Source organism: Vulpes lagopus, chromosome 7, assembly GCF_018345385.1.
Source record: "Vulpes lagopus strain Blue_001 chromosome 7, ASM1834538v1, whole genome shotgun sequence".
NCBI classification, from domain to species: Eukaryota; Metazoa; Chordata; class Mammalia; order Carnivora; family Canidae; genus Vulpes; species Vulpes lagopus.
Window position 1 is genome coordinate 98,956,752 of NC_054830.1, and position 24,083 is coordinate 98,980,834.

General features: G+C 35.6%; 1 protein-coding gene across 13 annotated transcripts in view; it reads left to right on the plus strand.

Annotated features, from left to right (window-relative positions):
* MPDZ (multiple PDZ domain crumbs cell polarity complex component) overlaps positions 1–24,083 on the plus strand; it is a 164,523-nt gene that overhangs the window by 110,042 nt on the left and 30,398 nt on the right. For 9 of the 13 annotated variants that reach the window (XM_041761417.1, XM_041761409.1, XM_041761412.1 and 6 more), the window contains 8 exons: positions 356–448; positions 8,721–8,898; positions 11,710–11,820; positions 16,351–16,449; positions 19,535–19,697; positions 21,463–21,659; positions 23,183–23,274; positions 23,484–23,574. In XM_041761417.1, coding sequence (XP_041617351.1) covers positions 356–448; positions 8,721–8,898; positions 11,710–11,820; positions 16,351–16,449; positions 19,535–19,697; positions 21,463–21,659; positions 23,183–23,274; positions 23,484–23,574 — 1,024 coding nt within the window. The remainder of the gene's footprint in view (positions 1–355; positions 449–8,720; positions 8,899–11,709; positions 11,821–16,350; positions 16,450–19,534; positions 19,698–21,462; positions 21,660–23,182; positions 23,275–23,483; positions 23,575–24,083) is intronic. The other 4 variants (XM_041761415.1, XM_041761419.1, XM_041761420.1 and 1 more) reach the window with 2 other exon arrangements.

Genomic DNA, 24,083 nt, shown 5'->3' on the forward strand with positions numbered 1-24,083 from the left:
ATGTTGTGTTTAAGAAATACTTGTTGAAGATTTTTCCTTAAAATGCGGATATTTTATCCCCTTCTTGTTCCTTTTCCTTATTCTTCCATGTTTCCTTGGGAAGGAAACAGACTACTGAACAACCTTACTATTCAGCTGTATCTCCAGACTAAATTATGTTAGACTGATTCTGATGTAAGGTTTTTATTTTCATTTGATCAGGTTTTCTTTCCCCCCTTAATGTGAAATTGGCTAAGTATGGTGAAAATATAAAGTAGTTCTGCATTTTTAACAAATCAGTAATAAAATATATATAAGAAAAACTTGCATGGTTTTACTAGGACTTTGGAATATTCACTGTGTAAATTTTTGACAGAGACATTCCAGAACTACCAGAGCGAGAAGAAGGAGAGGGAGAAGAAAGTGAGCTTCAAAATGCAGCATACAGTAATTGGAACCAGCCCAGGCGGTAAGTACTATTTCTGTCTTCTGCCTAGTAAGTGTTTAAAGATAGGGAGGTGTGGTTTCATGTGCTGGATTATGACTTGCTACTGTGACATAGGGCAAAGCTAAGTTTTAATATTCCTACCCTCCATTTCTTCAGGTGTGTGGTGGAGAAGACAATGTGTTATTATACAAGGTCTAAACTAACATGTATATATGAATATGGTACAAAGAAGGGACTAAATAAAATTAACTAGAGAAAATTATGCATAAGTACTTGGAATGGATAATATTTTCTATAGAGTTCAATCTTAGGTATACCACCAAATGTTAATTTAAATTTTCTCTAGCATTTGTAGCATATATATTCAAAATGTGTGTGTGTGTGTGTGTGTGTGTGTATGTGTGTGTGTGTTTAAGCAGCTTGTTATCACAGCCTGCAGTTATTTTAACCCATACTCTGTCTGGAACCAATTTCATTTATAGTATAAAAGATAGCTTTCCTAAATATGTTCAGATATATCACTATGCATCAACTAAGGCATATTTTTGTGTTCATGCTGAGTAAAATCAAATTCAGTTTAATAGGAATTTATTGAGTCCTGATTATGGATGCAGATGGTTGTGTGAATAACAGAGAAGTATAAGACCTAAATCCTGCCCTCAAGGAAGTATAATATACTTGGACAGGCAAGATATAGAGAGACACAAAATAATTAAAAAAATATATAAGGTATTTTGCATTAAGTGTAGAATCTTAGTCATCAATGGATATCCCCTCTAAACAGATCTACAGGTAACCATCATAATGGTTTCTTGCTCTTAGGAAACAATATGTATTCTACAATGAATACATAAAATACTCAAGAGAGAAAAATTTCTACTCTGCAGAGATGTAATAGAGTTTGATGATTTTCCTTGCTTACATTTAAACATTTTTAGGGTGAGCCGTATTCAAAGTATAGAAAACATTTTATGTTGCTTTCACAAAAAACAGTAAGCATTTATAGCCATTTAAAATGACTTTTTGGGGATTCCTGGGTAGCTCAGTGATATAGCGCCTACCTTCGGCCCAGGGCGTGATCCTGGAGACGGGATTGAGTCCCACATCAGGCTCGCTGCATGGAGCCTGCTTTTCCCTCTGCCTGTCTCTGCCTCTCTCTCTCTCTCTCTCTCTCTGTCTCTCATGAATAAATAAATAAAATCTTTAAAAAAAAATAAAATGGCTTTTTGATTGGAATTCTTTAAAAAGCTATTTAGCCTTCTTAAAGAAATCAAGGTCTTTCTACATCATCACTTGCACTGAGAATGAATATAAATTCTGAACCTGTGGCAGAAAATAGATTATGTTGTTTCTTATTTATATGAAGATAAAGAAAAAAGTAAGTTAGATGAAATTATTTTGTAGATGATGATCATAGTGATAAACTTTAATTTAGTTTAATTTAGTTGGAGGACAGTAATCACAGGCAAAGAAAAAGGTTTGTCAGTTTTAATAATGCTGTTGGAGAAAAAGTAGATTTTAGAAGACAATATGCAAAATGTTTGGAGTCCATAAGAGCCATATTAGAATTCTAACTTTGACGCTTTTTAAAATAAATTTCTTCATCTTTGCTAGGTCTGTTACTTCATCTGTAAAATGAGATTAATAATAGAATCTTAAATTTGGAAAACTCAATGTGATAATGCATGTAAAACTTTTAGCATGGTTCTTAATGCAGAGTGAGCTCTCAAGTCAGTGGTTGGCCTGGTCGATAATCACCACATCACTAATAACTAAGCAAATATTTTGAAAATGTTGGACACAGGAATTACTTTGAAATTTTATTGTTAGGAAAAAGCTGGGTGTAGCTTCTGAACTGGAAGATTTTTATACTTTTAGCCTCAATTTTAGTTTTCACATCAGCCTGAGATATCTTTAAAGGTGGTAACTACCTTATAGAGAGAATATGTCTGGAACTTCCAGAAATCTTAAAGAAGATACCCGGCACTCACTAACAAAGGTACTTCTTTGGGAAAAGTTCACAGAAATGTATGAAGAGCTTACCAAAATAAACAGACTGTTAGTAAATGAGCAAGTGTTATGAATGTGCTTGACAACATGGGAAACATGATGGGACACTCATTTATATTGTTAAAAGAAGTTTACTTTGTGTGCAAATAGAGAATATTTTTTAGCAAAGCATAGATTTTAAGATCATAAATAAGCTGTTATTCTTATTTTGCCTGTGATTTTCATTTACAGAATTGGTAGCAATACTGTATATATCATTTTCTATCCTGTTACTTTTCTCTCTGTCTGGTGTTTTGAACATCTATCATGTTGATACTTCATTCAGTGTAATTGTTGCAGTGATTTTCAATATATGAATATACACCATTTATTCCCAGGCCAATATTTGAGTACTTAACATTTACTCACTGCTGTAATGATTTTATGCAGTATATATATTTTTTCCTTATGTATGTGTATGAGAATTTATCTGGGCATGTACCCATAAGAGGAATTGTTGGCTCACGGATTTAAATGTATTATTTACTTTATCAGAAGTTGTCAACTTGATTTTAAAGGTAGCTGTTCCAATTTCTACTTCAATTCTCAAAATATGGAAGTTCCCTTTTTCCCCACATCCTTGTTACCACATCATATGATCATTGAAACAAGTTTTTGTCAATCTGATAGTTAGAAAATGGTATCTGGTCTTAATAAACAATGTATACGCAAAGCAGGATTAAGGTGGTGGCGTGCACAGTTTCTCACCTCTCATGTGGATTGAATTTTATATCGTGCTTACATTGCTTCAGTAATAATAATCCCAGTCATCATAATAAGAGTAATAAGAGATTGTTTGCTCACTATATGCCAAAGCTTCATTTTGCACTTTGCATACATTCATTAATTTAATCTTCACAGTGAACTCCAATAGAGAGAGACTTACCAGCTCCATTTCATAGCTGAGGAACAGAAGAGAGAGACTAAATTAAGTTGTAGAGGGTCACACAATTATTAAGTAGCAAAAATCAGGACATGAACCCAAGGACACCGTTCAGAGCTCAAGCAGCCTGGCCTCAGAGCTCTTTTACTTTGCTTTTATAAATTTCATTCCTTATAAGCCTGTGTATAGGGTTCAAGAAAGGTTGCCGTTTTGCCATACAACTAGCTTTGGACATGTTCTATAGAATTTTTCTTTTATAGGTCTCCTTTTTCTGCCCATGGAATGTTTACCATGTTTTGTTCAGTGAGTGAGTCTGGTTCCTCAGCACTGTGGTCACTTTAGCAGCTCTGTTTTTGTGTTTAAGGAGTCACAGCCTTTCTTCTAGAGAGTACACTGTATTTGAAAGCACTTTGCTCTCGGCCAGACCCTATGTAGGTGTACAGAGCTATTATCCAAAGGTGGTTTAAACTCTGTGCCTCTTCCCTTTGTAAAATGGGGCTAATAAGAGTATCCATCTCCTAGGAATGGTGTGAGAATTAAATGAAAGATTGTGGAACTCACCTAGAGAATAATGCTGAGCACATGATAAGCTCTAAAGGAGTATTTGCTGCTATTATTTATTAGTTAAGAAATTATAAGAACCACTTTCCAATTCACCCTAATTGCAAAGAATCCTAGGAGACATTATCTTTCATTCTTTTATTTTTTCCCCTTTTTAAGAGGGTTAAGTAGTCCCATGTATGTATTCTGAATTCTTAAATGTTTACTACAAATGGCTCAATTTACTGACTTCTTTGCTTTGCCATGTTATCTTAGGAACTGCTTTAAGAAACAAGGAAGGATTTTGGTTCTTGTCTTTCACAGAATTCACAGAGTGGAGAAAATGTTGAATATGATTTTAACTAGTTTAGACTATTCATGCAAACATTATTAAGATTCAGGAACATGATGATATCCTTTCAAACCAAACAGATAAGAGTGGATTACAGATTTTTAATAAGGGAAAATATGCTGAACTCAGGTGCCTCCATCTGACCAGGATTTTCATCTCCCTCCACCCGTGGTACTCTTTTATCCCTGGCCTTTTCTTCCTGGAACATCCCTCACCGCACAGTAATCCTTACTTCAATCTCTTACTCCCTCTCTTCTGGGAGCTCCTCACATGGAGGCATGTTTGGACTATACTTTCTTCTCCTGTTTAATGTCCAACAGTGTCTCCCTTCCTGCAGCACAGAGCAGATTATAGTCTCATTTCCTCAGATCTCTTTGCTAAGTGTCTCTACTCTTTTACTCTCAGCCAGACGCCTCACTGCAAATGACCTTAGTCATATAACCTAGTCTTTTCATAAGACGTGAACTTAATGCATTCATAGCTCTTCAGAGCTATATGCAGTTATTAAATATGAGTGTCCGTGTGTATTACTTGGGTAGAGGAAGTGCATTCAAGGCAGAGGCAGTAGCTAGCACCAAGGCCCCAAACCAGGAGAACATGCCTGATGAACTTAAGGAATAACAAGAAGATGCTAAAAAAAAAAAAAAAGAAAAAAAGGAGAAGATGCTGTGGTAGTTGGAGTGGAAAGAAGAAGGCAGAGAATTATGGGAGATGAGTTTAGGGAGATGGTGGTAGGATCAGATCATGCAGAATATCGTCAGCCACGGCTTCCCATGCCCTGACCATTAATTCCCAGGTCTGCCTTGGCAAAGAAGACTTCTGTAGAGATCAGTTTCTGACATAGGTGCAGGAATGTTTTTTCCTTGATTTGATTTCCAAGCTTAGACATTACCATATGTTCAAGAGTAGTTGAATTTTTTGATTATTTAATGTCTGCCATAATAGAGCTCCTGGAAAATGGTACTTTTATATTGGTCCACGTCCTAGTCTGGAGTGTGAGTCCAGTATTTACTCATAACCAATCGCTTCAGGAATACATTAGTGTTGATCAGACCCTAGAAAACACATAATTGGGAAACTATTTAAAATAGTTTTGTTTTACTACTGATTAAAACTTAATAAATTGACAAAATTGGCAAAAATTAACTTCTATCACATTTTATTACAGTGAGTTTTTAAAAATTTAGGCATAATATTTGACCATGTGAACCATTTTCAAGTATGCAAATCAGTGGCATTAAGCACATTCACATTGCTGTGTAACCATCACTACCATCCATCCTCCAGAACACATACATCATCTTACACAACTAAAAATCTGTACCCATTAAATATTTAATAATAACCCCCCCATCCTTGCTCCCCCATTTGATGACAACCATCATTCTACTTTCTTTTTTCCCATTTTATTGAGAAATAATTGAACATACATCACTGTAAAAGTTTAAAGCATATAACATGTTGCTTTGATTTTACATATATTATAGAAAGATTATCACAGTAGGTTTCAGGTCTTATTTTAAGTCCTTAATCCAAGTTAATTTCTGTGAGTAGTGTAAAATATGGGTCACCTTCATTCCCTTCTATGTAAATATTGAGTTACCTGAAAACTGTTTATTGAAGAGACTATCTTTTCTCCATTGAGTATTCTTGTCTTCTTTGTCAAATATTATTTTACTTATATCCTTGGGTTTATTTCTGAGCTCTTGATTCTGTCCATTGGTCTATGTGTCTGTTTTATGCCAGTACTATACTGTCTTGATGACTGTAACTTTGTAGAATAGCTTGAAATCAGGAAGACTGATGTCTCTTGCTTTGTTCTTTTTTTTCCCTTGGGATTTCTTTCACTATTAAGAATCTTTTGGGGAATGGGTGACGGGCACTGAGGTGGACACTTGACGGGATGAGCACTGGGTGTTTTTCTGTATGTTGGTAAATTAAACACCAATAAAAGTTAATTAAAAAAAAAAAAAAAAGAATCTTTTGTGTTTCTGTATAAATTTTAGCAATACTTTTTCTATTTCTTTAAAAATACCTTTGGGGGCAGCCCGGTTTAGCGTTTGCCTTCGGTGCAGGGCGTGATCCTGGAGTCCCTGGATCGAGTCCCACATCGGGCTCCCTGCATGGATCCTGCTTCTTCCTCTGCCTGTGTCTCTGCCTTGCTCTCTCTCTGTGTCTCTCATGAATAAATAAATAAAATCTTAAAAATAAAATAAAATAAAATAAAAATACCTTTGGAATCTTGATTGGAATTGCATTGTATCTGTAGGTGGCTTTTGATAGTATTCACGTTTTAGCAATATTCTTCCAATCCATGAACACGGGATATTTTCCATTTATTTCTGTCTTCTCTGATTTATTTTATCAGTGTGTTGTTTTCATAGGAGAGATATTTCACTTCCTTAAGTGTATTACTATTTTATTATTTTTGATGCTACTGTAAATGAGATCAGTTTTTTTTCCAGAAACTTTATCGTTCATGTAGAGAAATGCTACTTATTTTTAAATGTCAATTTTGTATCCCATAACTTTATTGAGTTCATTGATTATATCTTACAGTCTTTTAGCTGAGTTTTTAGGATTTTTTTACATATGAAATTATGTTATCTACAAATAGAGACAATTTTACTTCTTCCTTTCCAGTTCTGATTCTTTTTATATTTATTTTTCTTGCCTGATTGCTCTGGCTAAGCTTTCCAATACTATGTTGAATAGGTATGGTGAAAGTGGGCACCTTTGTCTTCTTCCTAATCTTCCTAATCTTCCTAATCTTAGAGGAAAAGCTTTCATCCTTTCACACTATTGAGTATGATGTTAGCTGTAGTCTTGCTATATATGGTCTTTATAATGTTGAGATATGTTCCTTCTATGCCTAATTTGTTAAGAGTTTTTATCATGAACTTATGTCAGATTTTGTCAAATGCTTTTTTTCTTTATTGATATGCTGATATGATTCTTTTATTTTGTTCTAGTAATGTGATTTATCACATTGCTTGATTTGCCTAAGTTGTACCATTCCTGCATCCCAGGGATAAATCCTGCTTAATCATAGTGAGTGGTCCTTTTAATGAGCTGTAGAAATCAATTTGATAGTATTCAATTGAGAATTTTTGCATACAGATTCACTCAACGGTATTACGATATTGTCTACTGTAGTTTTCTTTTCTAATAGTGACCTTTTCTGGTTTTGGTATGAGGATAATCTTCTACAGTGAGTTTGGGTATTCTTTCATCTTCGATTTTTGGAAGCATTTTAGAAAGATTGGTGTTTATTCTTTAAGTGATTAGTAAAATTTACGAGTGAAGCCATCTGGTTCTGAACTTTTCTTTGATTTCTTTGTTGGTTACTGATTCCAACTCCTTACTAGTAATTGATCAATTAAGATTTTCTATTTCTTCCTCTTCAGTGTCTGTAAGTTGTATGTTTCTAAGAATTACTCCATTTCTTCTAGGTTGTCCTGTTTGTTGGTGTATAGTTGTTCATAATAGCCTCTTATCCTTTGAACTTCTGTGATATCAATTGTGATACCTTATTTTTCATTCATAATTTTTTCGATTTGGCCCCTTTTTATTTGGTTAGTGTAGCTAAGGGTCTATCAGTTTTGCTTATCTTTTCAAAGAATAAACTCCTGATTTGGTTAATCTTTTCTTTTACTTGTCTGTTCTCCATTTATTTCTGCTGTCATCTCTACTCTCACTTTCCTTCTGCTGAATTTGGAGTCATTTCTTTTTTTTTTTTTAGTTCCTTAAGGGATAGAATTAGGTTGCTTCTTTGGAATCTTTCTAGTCTCTAAATGTTGTGATATATGCTATGAATTTCCCTCTCAGAATTGCTTTTGTTTCATCCCATAAGTTCTACTATGTTGTGTTTCCATTTTCATTTGTCTCAAGAAACTTTTTACCATTCTCCTTTCTGTCTCTATAGATTTGACTATTCTAGGTATTTAAGTTCAGTTGTATTGTTTTTGTCCTTTATTTCATGTAACTGGCTTATTTCACTTAATATTTTCAAGGTTCATCTGTGTTGTAACATGTATCAGAATTTTCTCCCTTTCTAAGGCTAAGTCATATTACATATATATGCTATTTTGTTTATCCAGTCATCTTTAGATGGACACTTGGGTTGCTTCCACCTTTTGGAGAAATGTCTATGTAATTCCTCTGCCCATTTTAAAATCAGATTGTTTATTTTTTAGTATTGATTTTTGGTGTTCTCTTTATATTCTGAATATTAATCCCTGTTCCATAAAGTGATTTGCAAATATTTTCTCCCATTCTGTGAGTTGCCTCTTCACTTTATTGATAGCATTATTTTATTAACAAAAACTTTTAATTTTGTTGAAGTCTAATTGTCTTTTGTTGCCTATGTTTTTGGTGTCCTATCCAAAAATCATTCATTGCAAAACCTGGTGTTATTAAGCTTATCCCATAGAAGCTTTCTTATAAGAGTTATTTTTTTTTCTTTATAGAGTTGAACTTTGGAGAGAACCAAGCAAATCCTTGGGCATCAGCATTGTTGGTGGAAGAGGCATGGGGAGTCGTCTAAGCAACGGTGAAGTGATGAGGGGCATTTTCATCAAACATGTTCTTGACGATAGTCCAGCTGGCAAAAATGGAACCTTGAAACCTGGAGATAGAATAGTAGAGGTACCCTCTAGTGAGCTTTCTGTGCCAAAGTTCTTCACCTGTTCCATCCTCTTTAATAAGGGAATAATCATCTTTACATTGGTCACTTGACCGAATATGAAAGTAAAATGTGTTTGTTGTTAAAGCATTTCTTTCTCATATGTCCCATTTCATCCATAATTTTTTTCTTCAGTGCATGGTGACGTTATATATCTTGACTCAGAGACTAATATTTGGAGGTATAACCAACATTGGCCCTGAGTTAAAATAATGAAGTTCTGTTTGAAAGAACAAAACCAATTTCTTGAAGAAAAAAATGAACTGTTTGAAATTATGTATGCTTACACAAAATATATCATAACTAAGTTCTCTAGCGAGGTTTTATTTCAAGAAATTCTTTGTTGTCATGATCATTGTAGATTAACATTGTCATTTCATTGTAGATTAACTTTATTGGATAAAATTGTTTTCCAAGTTAGTCTTTTTGATAAATCTTTTATGCTAATTTGCCTGATTATCTCTTATGTAAATGCTCCCACCCCCACAGTCCAGGTTCAGTATTTCCTCCTTCTTCTGAGTGCTGTGCCCATTCATTACTGAGGAGAGAGAGAGAGAGAGAGTATGTATGTGTGTGTGTTTACACCTTCATGTATGTGTAACTTTGGTATGTGTAAGAGAAGTATTTAGTCAAAATGTTCCTAATCTCTTAACTCAAAACAAAGTATGATATTTTAAATAGACTGTTCTCCCAGGGTCACTACTCATTTACTCAGCAAATATTTCTGGAGCAGCTGTTGCATTCCAGATGCTATGACAGGCTCTGGGCATTTTGCAGTAAACAAGGCACCATGCCTGCCTGTCAAGTGTGACAGACTTAAGTAATCAAGTCACTTTAGAACCGTGTGGTAAATTATTTGATTTAGTTTTAGTTAAGAGAGTAGAGGCAGGGTACCTGACCCAGTTTTGCTAAGTTGTCAGGATTTATAAGGTGAGTAAAAGAGACAGCTTCCCAGTAGTAACCAACCACTTTATTACGATAAGGACCATTACATTTAGTTTATACAAGTGATTGTCTCTCATTTTCTAAATCCATATAACTTACCATTAAAATGCATTAATTGTGTAGAAGAAGGTTATAACATCTGAACCACAACTGTAAAATGAACATTTTTAGGATTTATTTATTTAGTCCTTAATGGTTGATTGTCTGTGAGAGCTGAAGAGGGAAGAGGATTGAGACTTGGGAGGACAGAAGGGCCAAGTCTATTTGGTCTTGTTTTTTCCACCAGCCGTTTATAAGGAAGAATGATGGGCTTGGCTTGTTCTCTCTTCCTGCTTCCTTGTCTCTCATTAGAGGATATCTTAGCCCCTTTTTAAAGAACTCTCTTTTCACTAGGCTACTATCTAAAGTTCCCAATTTCAGATTATCACAGGGCAGTTTATTTTATGGATAATTAACTGTTAAATACCTTTAGCCTAGGGAGAAAAAGTAAGAACTATTTATAATTCTTTCTAGAAAGGATTGATCATAGTTTTTACCAAAATGTTATTTAAATGTATTGAGGGAGTTAAAGCATTCCTTTCAAATTGAAGAAAAAAGTATTTTTCTGTGTGTTGTAAAATATTGTGTGAAGTTTAGCAGTGGTTTATTGAAGGCTATTATGTATGGGAGTAAGTAAGAAAGCCTTAGGCCTCTGTAATCCTGGATTTTCTGAAACCTATCTTTGCCAAGTTTGTGAAAGTGTATTTATACTAGACAAGTAGAAACCTACAAGGTATTCCATTCTAAGGATACAGTTCTTTGGACTGGAGCAAAGATATTTAATGTCCTATTAAATATTTCCACAAATGGAGTATATAGTAGATGTGAATACTAACTTTTATTCTACAAAAAATTAAAGGCATTTTTAATATGCACTGAAATGCATATTACATTATCTAAGTATCAGCCCGGGGGAGGTTTTCATTTGCATGGGTATAATTCTTTCAAAGGTGATAATGTTCTATGCAGAGATCTGATAATGAGTTTCTTTTCCAGAATTGTGTATATTCCAATCTTGCTATTCTGTTGTGTATACCATATTTTGGTAATTGGAAATGATAAATGATGATAGTATCCTATAGTTTTCTGGCAGGATTAGCATTTGGCCTTCAAACTGTTTTCCTTCCTATTCATATATAGTACATAAGCTGAGCTGATCATCACCCAGGCAATCCAGGGTCAATAAAAAGTTACAAAATAACATTCATTTTCAAGCTATTTATAAAAGAATTACTAACAAGCACAAGTTCTTGGCTTCCAGCTCCTGTCGTGTCTACTACAAAGATTTTCCTGCAAAACTAATCTTGCCATAACCTGATTTTTCTGAACATCAGAATTTTGTTTTTAACTTTAAGCTTCTCTAAACAGAGAGAAACACACAAAGCATCGCCCACTCATTTCCCAAACTAGTCTATAATGAATCAGGAGAAAATTTGTACAGTGACTTTCATGATGAAGTCGTTGCTGCAAGGCAGTTCCCCTCTATTATTTCTTTAATGATTTTGATTTATTAAAGGAACAGTTGCTAGTATAAGGAAAGCAGAAGCAGAGCCTTCATTTCAACTGATTATTGTTTCAGTTGACTATGGGAGATGGAAATCAGGGTTCAGAATAAGAGATGGCAAGTTTGCCAGACAGATGAGAAAGGTCTGGAGTCTCACAAGTAGTCTCAATTATTTTTTATCAGATTTTCCGGGAGCCTCACACAGGATCCTCAAAACTCCAGATCCACAAATTGTTCTGTTGTTTTGTAGCTTCTTGAAATGTTAAGCTGAGGCCTTCCATTGCAGGTGGATGGAATGGACCTCAGAGATGCAAGCCATGAGCAAGCTGTGGAAGCCATTCGGAAAGCAGGCAACCCCGTAGTCTTTATGGTACAGAGCATTATAAACAGACCAAGGGTAAGCGAACACAAAGGGCAAGGTAGGCAAATCCAAACAATGTTCAACTTGGAATCTAATGTATTGAGGGCCAAGTTGTCTCTAGGAACAGGTATCCAGTCTTGAAATCTCAGGAGACTTGTTAAAATCTTATATTGTTTTTGTTTTTTTTTTTAAATTGAGCTGTCCTGAAAGTCCCTTCTACCTGTTTAATAAACACTTCAAGTCTATTGAAAACACACAGAAGTAGAATTTATTGGTGGCCATAGGTATCTAGATAGATAATTATTAGTACTCACTGTATATATATATATATATATATATATATATATATATATATATATATATATATATATATGTTGTTAGGAGGAATGTGATATAATCACTTAGCTTACTAGTGTGTGACCTCTGAGTTCCTGAGAAGCCAGAGATTACATTTTCTTTATACGTACATCCTCTAGATAGAATTCCCAGCTTATGCAATTGCATGACCACCTGTGAATATCTTCAATGCATTTGTCCCACTGAACATTGTACGTAGTGGAAATTTAAGCAGTATGTTTAAATATGCATGATTTTATAACTGCTGCTTCCCAGTCATGATCGCCGTCTAGCTCTTCATCACTAGACAGCCCCTGGTGGAGACAGAAACCTACTAGCCCATTTTATCATCAGTCATGACAAGTCAAATGGCTTTAAAAATATTTTTAAAAGTACAGTGAATGCGTTTAAGGAATGTTGATGGAGAAGACACTAAATAAGTCTTTGTATATTTGATATACTCTAATGATTCTGAAGATGAAAATTACTCCAAGATTAAACTTTTTTTTTTTTTTTTACTATTCCTTCTTTATATCTCAGTAAAAAAAGATTATTTTCACATGCAACACTTCATAAACATATTTGGGCCACATACCTCTTGAAAACTTCTTCTGAAACATACATGTTTACTGAAAAGTTTGGGTATCATTTCAGGAGCTTCCTAGATTTCCTGAAACTTACAGAGGTTCTACTTCTGGATTTTAGTCAAAACAAAACAAAACAACCGCTGTTATACCTATTGTCTTTGAAGTACCTGCTCATTAGCTTTGAGGGTTGGTTGTCTTTAAAAGGCAAATGTGAACATATGTGAGGGAAGTTAACAGAACCATCTAAAACTTTAATATATACAATTATTTTATAATTTATCATTTCAAAATTAAGAATATAAGACATCTGTGCTCAAATGATAGAGAGTAGCAGGACAGCTCTGTAGATCAGTAAAAGTAACTTGTCATTGTGCTGTGCAAGGAATTCAAAGTGACCAAATTTATCCTGTTGGTCCTTCCTTTTGTTATCAAGACAGGTGTAGCTCTGATCTGGGTTCACTGTAAGAAATGAATCGAGTAGTTCTTAATGTAAGCAGTTATCTTCACATCTGCCGTTTTTAATCACTCAGTTGTTTATTGTTAGGTAATAATTATCCATTCAGATGAGAAAATCTGCCAAATGGTCGGGCTGCATCATGCTGCATTCTCTTCAAATGATATTCAGTTTGTTTAAATAACTACAAATCCTTCCACATTTGTTTCCATTTATGTGTCAAACAGATACAGCACTATGGTGTTGGTGAATGGCTGTTTCAGTTAAAACTATTTTGTGTGTGTGTGGGTGGGTTTTATTCCTTTTGTTTTATTTTTAATTTCCACCTTTTATATCATGTAGGACAATACTGTAAACTGCTGAATAGGATTCTTCATAGTACTTTTAAAAACTTAAACTACATTTCTTTCAATGCCAGTCACTTTCTAATGAGCTGGGAAGACTTTCTCATAGACTTGGAAAACATTCCTGTCTTACTTTCTGAGGTATAATGATGCTTGAGTTTATAGAAATCATTCTGGGAGAAATCTTGTCTAGAGTGACATGTTTAGTCAAGATACATGTGACAGGATTCGGGGCGTGCTACCTCCAGATAGGACACCCTGGCATATTGAATATTTTAAACTGAAATAATTTAGGAAAAGACAGGTGCTGGAAGGACTCTGAGATCCCCCCCCCTTCTCCCCTGGAGCAGGTCATAAAAACCCTCATGTGAGAGGTCCCCTCCCCGTACCTGGAGGAAAAGAACATCCTTACCTCCAGAGATGCAGGGGCCCGGGTAAGAATCTGAATGAATGCTAAGTTTGCCCATTTCCCCACTTAGCTCATACTCTTTTGTCCTATTGAGTTTCCCTGTCTTTCTACTCTTCAGCAAACCTAGTGTCAAAATAGTCATATTTAACCATTTCTTCAGGTCTTCATTATCTTATGAAGGCTCTGTGTCACGTAAAAGTTAACATTAAATCAGTATAGATACTTTTCTCATGTTAATCTGTTTTTTATTACAGAGATCCAGCTGAGAACCTAAGATGAATAGAGGAAAGATATTTTTCCTCCTCTACATATGCATTCAGCTTTGGGAAATCAGAATTACTTTTGCATTTCAAATGAGATATATGTACTCTATTTTCAGTGATTTACTTCCTTATGAAAGAATCATGTCTTGAGTAATCTAAAGGAAAAAACTCACAAATACATAAGAGTCTCTTAGTGGGAAATGTTTTATTTGTAGGTGCAATAAAACTTCAAAAAAATCTTATATATAGGCTGAAAAGACAGTCCCTTTAGCACATAAACTATTTGAGAATCAGAACTTCCCAGAGCTGAGAATAATAATAGTAAATTCCATACTTACTGATTTATTCTTGACAGTTCCATCAGTTGGACCACATTTCATACCAAAGGGTAGGCCCTATTCATGTGGGCCAGAGAATGTTTTTGTCTTCCTTGTGCTTCTTAGTTAATAATACTTCCATTCCTATCAGCCCTTCGAATTATAAACAGGAATTTCATCGATTTTTTAATAAGAAATGTGGCCTGTTCCTATAAACCTCTTCATAGTAATAGCTACCACTTCATTTGCTGTGCTCATGCTGTACTTTTATACTTTGCTATCAGGGCCAAATTCTAATCCTCTAAGAGTTGGAAATTGAAACAAATAAAAAAAGCAAAATAAAAAAACTAGAGCTCTCTCTAAATATTCCATTTCCAATATTCATTCCATTGGCATTATGGTTTTTATTTTCTTTATCGTTCTATAGAATTACAAAGGAAATGTAAAGCCTAAAAATTCCATGTATGAGGATTGGAAATAATTTCCACCTTCCATAGTATTGAGTTATTTTGCCTAAAATATGTTTTTAATCTCTGCCTAGTCATTTTTTCCACCTTAATAAATGGTCCTGTTCCTTGGCATTTGTGATCTTTTCTTTTGTAAAGTAGGAGTTGACATTTAAACTGAAAAGCAAAGAGAAAGTTGAGATGAGCAGAAATGTCATTGTGCCCATTTCTTTTTCCCATCTTCCCTCTGTAGGAAAAACATTGCAAGAAGAGCAGATTGAAAGGGTAATGTGGCATAAGCTTTAGTGCAGGCATACTGAGGATAGAGTCTTTCCAGAGTGTTCTCCCAGACAGGGTGGTGTCACATGACAACCTCTCCCTACTCTTGATGCTTGCCAGTAGGACTTTTTTATAGACAGAAGTAACACAAACATTTAATTGGAGCCAAAATGAATTTTAAATGTCTGCAATTTCCCCTGAAAGATGTAGTCAATAAAAGAAAAAGATAGCGGGTATGAAAAGGAGAAGGATTTATTGTGCTGAGGAAATTACTTTCCTATTTTTTTTAAACTATGAAAATGCTAAATTCTATCTGGCAGTCATCCTGCCTTTAATATGTATATTCAACTCCAATAGTCCTAGCACAGGGCATATCTCAAGCAAGCCACAAAATCTATGAGAAACAATCTAAGGCAGGACTTCAGATATATTCAAAGCCTCATAATTCCCCCTAATATGGGAACTTTTATAGGAAAATAAATCAGTGTTTCTACCTCCACAGAAAGTGGACGGAAATAGAGAATACCACTGAACAGTGGTTCATTTCTTTAAAATTGTTGATTTCATTTTTTTAAAAAATGAAAAACTGTTGATCTGAAGCAACCTTAATCTCTAGCCTGAGTATGAAAATTTTCTTTCCTGGGAAACAAGATAAAAGAATCATGAAGGTTACCAGTGATAGACTGGTATGTTTAATTTGCATTCAGGAACAGATAGACCATCTTTTTATTTTTACCAAAAAAGCATAATTTGCTTTTAAATGTAAACAAAAAAACGTTTATGGTTTTAATTTTGAAACTGTTTATTGTTCTGCATGGAACATAAATTAATGTAGAAAGTGGGCAAAACTTATGTGTGTATGTCTGTGATAGTGAAAATAAAAGAAATTTGGTATCAATTTCACAAACTCATTTCCTCCATAGTTTATGGCCAGGTTGAGATTCAGGTGTAGATCCAGGTCACTGGAGGTAAACCTTTAGTTCTAGACTGTTTAATATGATGTTGTTATTAGTTACTAGATCTGACAGGATCTGGTTTCACACTGTTATTTCAATCAGTACTTTGTTCTTAAAACTGAGTTGTGTTAAATACATTTCTTTTGCGCTCAGCGCCTCTTATGTTTCCTTTTAGAAATCCCCTTTGCCTTCCTTGCCGCACAACCTTTACCCTAAGTACAACTTCAGCAGCACTAACCCATTTGCTGATTCTCTACAATTCAACGCTGACAAGGTTGGATAATGCCATTGTCTTGCCATTGCTTTTTGCAAATGTTTCGTTCTTTGTTACTATGCCTTTGTCCTAGTTCACTGTTTACTAAATTTGGGCAGGGAAGAAAAAAACAAAAACAAAAACTGTGTGTTTGGAGTGGGCATGTAAATCCTGTCTTAAGCACATTTTTTTTTACCAGAGCATATTCATTTTTATGAAATTAGATGGCTTTCCTGAACAGTAAGGGAGAATCGTGAGTCCAATGCCTTTCCTATATTTGGTTATGAGTTAAATTTTCTGATATGTAAATTTTTGTTAATTGCCAAATACATGAACTACTTTCACACAAAATTGATTTAAAGCCTTGTATTCATTTAAGTCCTTCTCAGACTTATACAAGGTGGTCCTAAAAAAAGACCTTCTGTGTGTTAATCTCTCTACAAATAATTGTGTATATGCAGGAGTGTGTTGAATATTCATAAATTGAATGTCCATGTAAATATCTGAATCAGGAAACATGTAACTGTTCATTGCTTGGTAAACCTATACTTGGATTGTCTCATATTTTGATGAAATTTCAAGCCCAAAATTGAAACAGAAACTTACAAGAACTTGTATATTATAATTTGATCGTGATAAGGAAGAAAGCTTTCAACAATTTCCAGAAGCATTTTATGAATATTCATTGGATTTTCATGTTGTTGTAATATGGATAACCAAAGATTCTCTATCTGAAGGAATATGTTTTCTGTTACTGTAGGAATTACAGAATTCAAGTAGAGTTACCTTCCGTTGTTCCCCAACTAACCCTTTTGCTCCCACACCATTTAAGGTTTGTCTCAGTGTGAAATTTTCATGAATCAGTAGGTGTGTTACAGTGTGCTATGTGTGTATGTTATACATGTGTGCATACATGGCATGGAGTGATTTCAAATGCACTTTGCATTTTTTTTTTTTTTTTGCCAATGAAGGCTAGCTGATCTTTGTTAAAGAGTTATATTTTCATGAAAAAATCTTAAGAAGTGTCAACAACAAGCTAATTACATGATTTCGTTGAGAATGAAGGTTTTAGGAGTAGTAAAATAGAACACCTAATTGCCCCTTTGTAAATACAGGCTTGTATTTGTTTTACGATTAATCAGTAATGTTAGGACACTATTTCAGTTTACTCACGATATGAAAACATTGTGCCTAAGTAAGGTCCTGAACAATTTTTTAGACTGGCAGATTTTGTTTTTTTCTTTGTTGTTGTTGTTTTGTAAATGGCAGCTGAGGAAAGTTATGAAGCAAGATCTCTTACATTTGCATCCATAAATTTATTAAAATTATGGGAAGTTTAAAGCAGATTTTGTTCCCCTCTTTAGAAATCAAATGGGCTTAATTTATACTTGCTAACATTTTCTGTTATTATAGTTTTTTAATTTTAACCAGAAGAAAATGTAAATTATATACTTCCCCCCTCCCCAACCTTAGTATATTAAATGAACCTGGATTGGATCAAGTGAGGTTTTTTATTTGTCATTTTCATTTGCACATTGTTGATTTGAGAGTTTTATGGCAATGCACTGTTTATTGTTTGCACTGGTACTTTTGGTCTGATGTGGCCAGTTGTGTGTAAACCAAACATTTTAACACAGTGGATTCTGTAACTTGAAAATCTATTGCCTATAAGTTTCTATCATTCAATCCTCCTTTACTTTGCCAGGAAAACAGTACTTGATATTTATTGGGTTCATTTTGGGGCAGCTTAGAATCCTGAAGTGGTATCTGAATCAACAAAGAAAGATCAGTGTTATATAGTTTTAGTATTAGGTAATATTCTGTGGTATTCTGATTCTTGACACCAATGAATAATTCCTAAATATGTGTGCATGCTTATCATTAGATGTGTTCTATAGGAAGTTTTTATAAATTGCAATCTTTTTCCAAATACACACATATAAAACAAAATGAGGTATATCAGAAGGATTTTTGGAAGGATAAAGGATACAGTGAAAGAGAGGAAAAATGTATGTTCAGGGCCTCAGGGACAGCTTCATACTACGATTAGAACTTCAGTGGGTATCTTTGACCATTGAATTAGTTACTGTCACTATGGAAATTAGAGGAGACAGCATGGCATAATGGAAAGTGCATTGGATTAAAAATTGAGGCAAAACAAATATAGTACCGTGTGATTTTGAACAAATCTTCTTATGGCCTCAAGTTTTTCATCTGCAAAGTGAATAAAATGAATTCAGTGACTTACGGGCCTTTCGAACTCTAGTATTCTATTTGATAATCTATAATATAGGAACCTGATACCAAGTCACTTTTTTGAAATAGGACCCATAGCCCTCAGTGTTGGCAAGTATGCCACACTTTGGGTTTGTATGAGGTGGTCTCTCATGTTTTCTCATTTACCTTGTGAGCTACCTTGAGAAAGGGATGATGATGTCCCTTAAAACTGAGTCTGTGTGCTCTGTGCTGACAAACTGGCTCCCCTGGTAGGTGAACCTGCATGTGTCCTGCTCATTCTCATGGTTTTGTTAAGAGAGGCACTTGGAGAGAGGATTCAGGTAGCAATGAGGAATTCTTTATATATATAGTCTCACAAGCAACCTGTGAACTTCTTTAATTGCTTAATTAACTTACTTGTTAACTTCGTCCTAGTTTCTTGGAAGACTTTTCTAGATCCACAGAATCTTGCCCAGACCCCTGCATATTTATGAAAACTTTTGAAAGAGAGTTTTTTTTCCAAAAGGAGGAGTTTGTCATTGAAGCCTTCAAATTGAATAATTCATTGGCCTAAAATACCAAAAAACAGTTTAATGAATTATGCTCTGAACATACTACTTTGTTTGGTATATTTAAACCTTACCTGAATCCTGTCTACCTATATATATATATATATATACATATATATATATACACACACACATATATTATATATATACATATATGTATATATATACACACACACACACACACACATATATGTATATTTTTTTCCCATGATCTATGTGTCAGGTGTTTTAGCACCAGTTTTTGACATTATACTTTTATTTCTTTTGGGTTTTTCTTCGTTAGACTGCGCATACCCACTTCATTCTTCCTGTTCCCACAGGCATCCAGTCAGTCGGAATCAGAGCCAGAAAAGGCTCCCTTGTCCACTGTGCCTCCGCCCCCTTCTTCAGCATTTGCAGAGATGAGCGGTGATCATACACAGTCATCTGCAAGCAAAATTTCAGAAGATGTGGATAAAGAGGATGAGTTTGGTTACAGCTGGAGTAAGTTGCCTTTTGTGATATATAAGAGACGTTAAAAATAGCTGAGTTTCTCCAGGCTTATGCCCTGGATGGATAAGTATGTTTCAGCTTTAGTTACACATACTGCAATTTTGTGTGGAAAAATTACTGTTTGTTTTGCCTGAACACAGCACACATTCTCCAGGCATGAGATCATGTTCTTCCTTTCCGTTAAAGGACCCGTCCTGCTAAAGCCCATTTTGCCATTTGTGTGAGCATTAAAGGGGGCAGGGCACTCTCAGAAGTACGGGATGACCTTGAACAAGTCATTGTCTCTCTCCAATCTCAGATTCCTCACTGTAAAATTGTAAAAGGGGTTGCTGTTGGTATTTTGCCTTGAACTCTAGCATTTTTGGTACTAGCGTGGTAATGTGGAATAATTGTGGAGATGAAAATTTGGGATGTCTGGCAAGTTGTAAAACTGCCTCTAAGTTTTTGCCTAGTGGCCATTCTTCTTTGGAAAATACTGTCCTTACCCAGGTTGCTAACATTAAATTTGAAATGTCTGAGAAATGCTAACCACCATGTCTGATGCACAGGAAGCATTCTAAGGCAGCTGTTATTAGGATCATTGCAGTGTCTCTTTTTTTAAATGAAATAAACCTTTATACAAGGAAATGTTAAAAATTTAGTGAAAAATTATCAATGTTATCAGTGTTTTAAAAAGTTTTATTTTAAAAATAGAATTATTTCCTTTAAGAAACCATGGCATATGCTTTTGGGGAGTATACAGTGTATAAAAATTGTGCTGCTAGATTCTAGAAGGAATCAGGAAATGACAGTTTATGAAGTTGATTCACTTAAGAATCAATATGGAATGCAAGACATCAGCTGCATCGTAACATAATTTGTAAATTTTGCAGTATTCTAAGTCTATTTTCAATAGAATCAATATATTGCTAATCTATTGAGGTGGCCAGAATGTACTCTGAGAACATGAGACAGAATGTTATGTCACAAGCCACCCCAAAACTTAATGCTTTAAGGAAACAGTTTATTATTGTGTCATGGTGTTGAGGTTGATTGGGCTCAGCTGCACTGGGCTCACTCACATGGCTGGAACTTCGTGTTGGCTCCTGGGTGGTTGTTCATCTGGGCCTATGTGGCCTAGGGCACCTGCATGTAGTCTTGTCTTCTCAGATTCAAGAATAAATTCTACCTCTTGAACACATGGGATGGGAGAGTTGAATGATCTCCTCTAATTAGGACATGTGTCCTAAAGCTGAGACAAGCATCTTGATTGTCGTTACCTGATGGCTGTGTGCAATAAGAAAATATATTCCTCTTATTCTGAATATATGTACCAAGCAGCTGCCCAACCAAGTGCGACATGCATGCCCTTTTTCCTATGGGAGAAAAGGTTCCACTGACCACTAAAGATAAATCCTCTAAATGTTCTGTTCTTCTCTGCAAATGACAAAGTGGCACTCCATTTTAATCAGAGTCTTTTGAGAGTTTGTTAATGAATCCACCTAGGTGAACTGATCTGTCCAGACCCTCCACTCTCTGTGCTCCAGATGCAAAGAAATTTCCTCAAAGTTTGGTACTCCAGGAAACTGGTCTTGACACCTGGGTGGCCAGAATTTAGTTGTATTTTTTGTTTTGGTTTTTTTTTTTACAATTTGGTAATTGGGATTTACATTTTGGTCCAAGTAAATGCCCTTTTGAAGCTAAATAACCTTCCATAGTAAACATCGACTGTAAATTAACTCAGTACCTGTAATTTTGTTGTTGTCGTTGTATGTAGAAAATGTCAGAGAGCGGTATGGAACCCTAACAGGAGAGCTACATATGATTGAATTGGAGAAAGGTCGTAGTGGTTTGGGTCTAAGTCTTGCTGGGAACAAGGACCGATCCAGGATGAGTGTCTTTGTAGTGGGGATTGATCCAAATGGAGCAGCTGGGAAAGATGGTCGGCTGCAGATTGCAGATGAGCTTCTAGAGGTAAGTTCTTGTGGAAAACGCTGAATTTACTCTTGTTGAATTGGTGTACTGGAATCATCAGTTTCCAGAAAATCCACTCGGGCCCTATTTGGTGACTGAGAAAACTATTGCTTGCCTAATAAAATAGATGCACTGCAGCAAATTTGGCTGTAAACCAGATCTCTGCTAAGTAGAGTCCATGTTCCCATTAACTTCCATTAAAAGGTTGTGACTGGGTAGCACCAGAAACAGTTTTTGCCCCAAGACAGTAATAAAGATCACACTTCAAAAACATTTTTTTGTGTGCTGCATTTTTATTAGGAGCTTTTGAAAAGCCAAATGACCAATCCCTCTTCAGTAATGAGGTTGACCCACTGGACATTCTGGAAGTTGAATTCCTATGGTAGAAGTGATGGGGGTGGGGTGCCATGGGGTCAAGGTTAAGGCTAAATAATGAAAACAGTAACTCAGCCATCCAAACAAAATAAATTTCTGGACCATACTTTATAGTGTTTCGAATTGCATTTGCTTGTTGTGTTTGTCCTTGACTTTTGGAGGCTGGGATCCACGTGTCTTCAGATTGCCTTAATATTCTTTCTTGCACTCTTGCTTCTCCACTGGCTGGCATGACTTAGGAATGGCTAAATGATCAGATGCCTTGCACTTCCCAATGGGTACCGTTCTGCTTCAGCACTTTTCTGCTTCCCAAATCCCAAATCTGCCTTTGGGAGTGCTTTTCCCCATGGCCTCATCTCAAGCCTGGGTTTTGAGGTTAACTCAGAACTGTGATCACAGGGGACTTCCAGGGCAATCTGTGCAGGTCATTAGTGCTTCCAGGAGAGCCTGTGCTTTGTACAGAACACACTGGAAGCCTGGTGCCTGCAGGAAGTTTACTCCCTGCTTACCTACAGTGGGTCCAAGTGATGCCTTTGTCATCTGTGGGGATCAGACCACCTGCATGTCATTTTATTTTATTTTTTTTAAAGATTTTATTTATCTATTCATGAGAGACACACAGAGAAAGAGAGAGAGAAAGAGAGAGAGAGGCAGAGACAGAGGCAGGCTCCATGCAGGGAGCCCGAAGTAGGACTTGATCCTAGGTTTCCAGGATCATGCCCTGGGCTGAAGGTGGTGCTAAACCGCTGAGCCACCTGGGCTGCCCAACCTGCATTTTAAAGTTGGCTTTAAACATGGGTTTGTAGGGATACCTCGTGGCTCTGCAGTTGGGCACCTGCCCAGGGCGTGATCCTGGAGGGAGTCCTGGGATTGAGTCCCACATCGGGCTTCCTGCATGGAGTCTGCTTCTCCCTTTGCCTACGCCTCTGCCTTTCTCTCTGTGTCTCTCATGAATAAATAAATAAAATCTTTGAAAAAGATAAAAATGCTTGTCTTCATTCACCATCACAATCAGGCTCATGCTCTGGGAAGGAAAACACATATAATATTTTAAAGGAAGAAAAAATGACCATTTTATTAGCTAGATAAGATAAAGAATTAGCAAAATTAAGATTTCAGGTTCAGTTAATGCTATTTGTTTCTCATAGATCAATGGTCAAATTTTATACGGAAGGAGTCATCAGAATGCTTCTTCGATCATTAAATGTGCTCCTTCTAAAGTAAAAATAATTTTTATCAGGTAAGCATTTTCTTTTCCTGGTTTACTAAGTACTTTTTGTTAGTCTTCAAGTCAGAGTTCCTTAACTGAAAATAAAACATTTATAAATGTATGAGTGTTATAGTCCCAGTTGCAGAATTTTCTCTAATAATCCTTCTGAGTCTTCAAAGTAAAAGAATGGAAATAATATGAATCATTATGCTATGATAGGTCAATGCTTTTTCTTTTAGAAATAAAGATGCGGTAAGTCAGATGGCTGTATGTCCTGGAAATACAGTAGAACCTTTGCCTTCTGCCTCAGAGAATTCTCAAAATAAGGAGGTATGTGTCTTGTGTTTGTTTCTCTGGGATGATATGATTGATAAATTATGTATTAATTCAGCGAACAATTATAGAGCCCTTACAGGAATGTTAAAGAGAAATGACTCATGGTCATGGCCCCCAAGGAGTTGATAGCCTTGTATAAGAAACACTCATGTAAATAAGCACACCACTTACATGAAGGCCATCAGTAGAGTCTACATAGGGAATAATGAAGGTAGAAAAAGTTGTCAGTTCTCCTTCAGAGATAGTGACAATGACTCCCTAGGTGAGGCGACAAATGGAGTATATGTTGGAAGTAGAAGATGTGAGGGGCAAAAATATTCCAAGCATAGGGCATGGACTAAGGAATAGCATGGTGGCTCTGGCAGATACAGGGAATGAAAATTGCAGAGCATCACTGAATAGTGGGAGGTGGGGAATGAGGAGCTGGTGAGGGAAAGGGTCATTGAGAAGGAGGAGATAGCATCAGATCATGGGAATTGTGATGGAGGCCTTCTTTTTGAGGT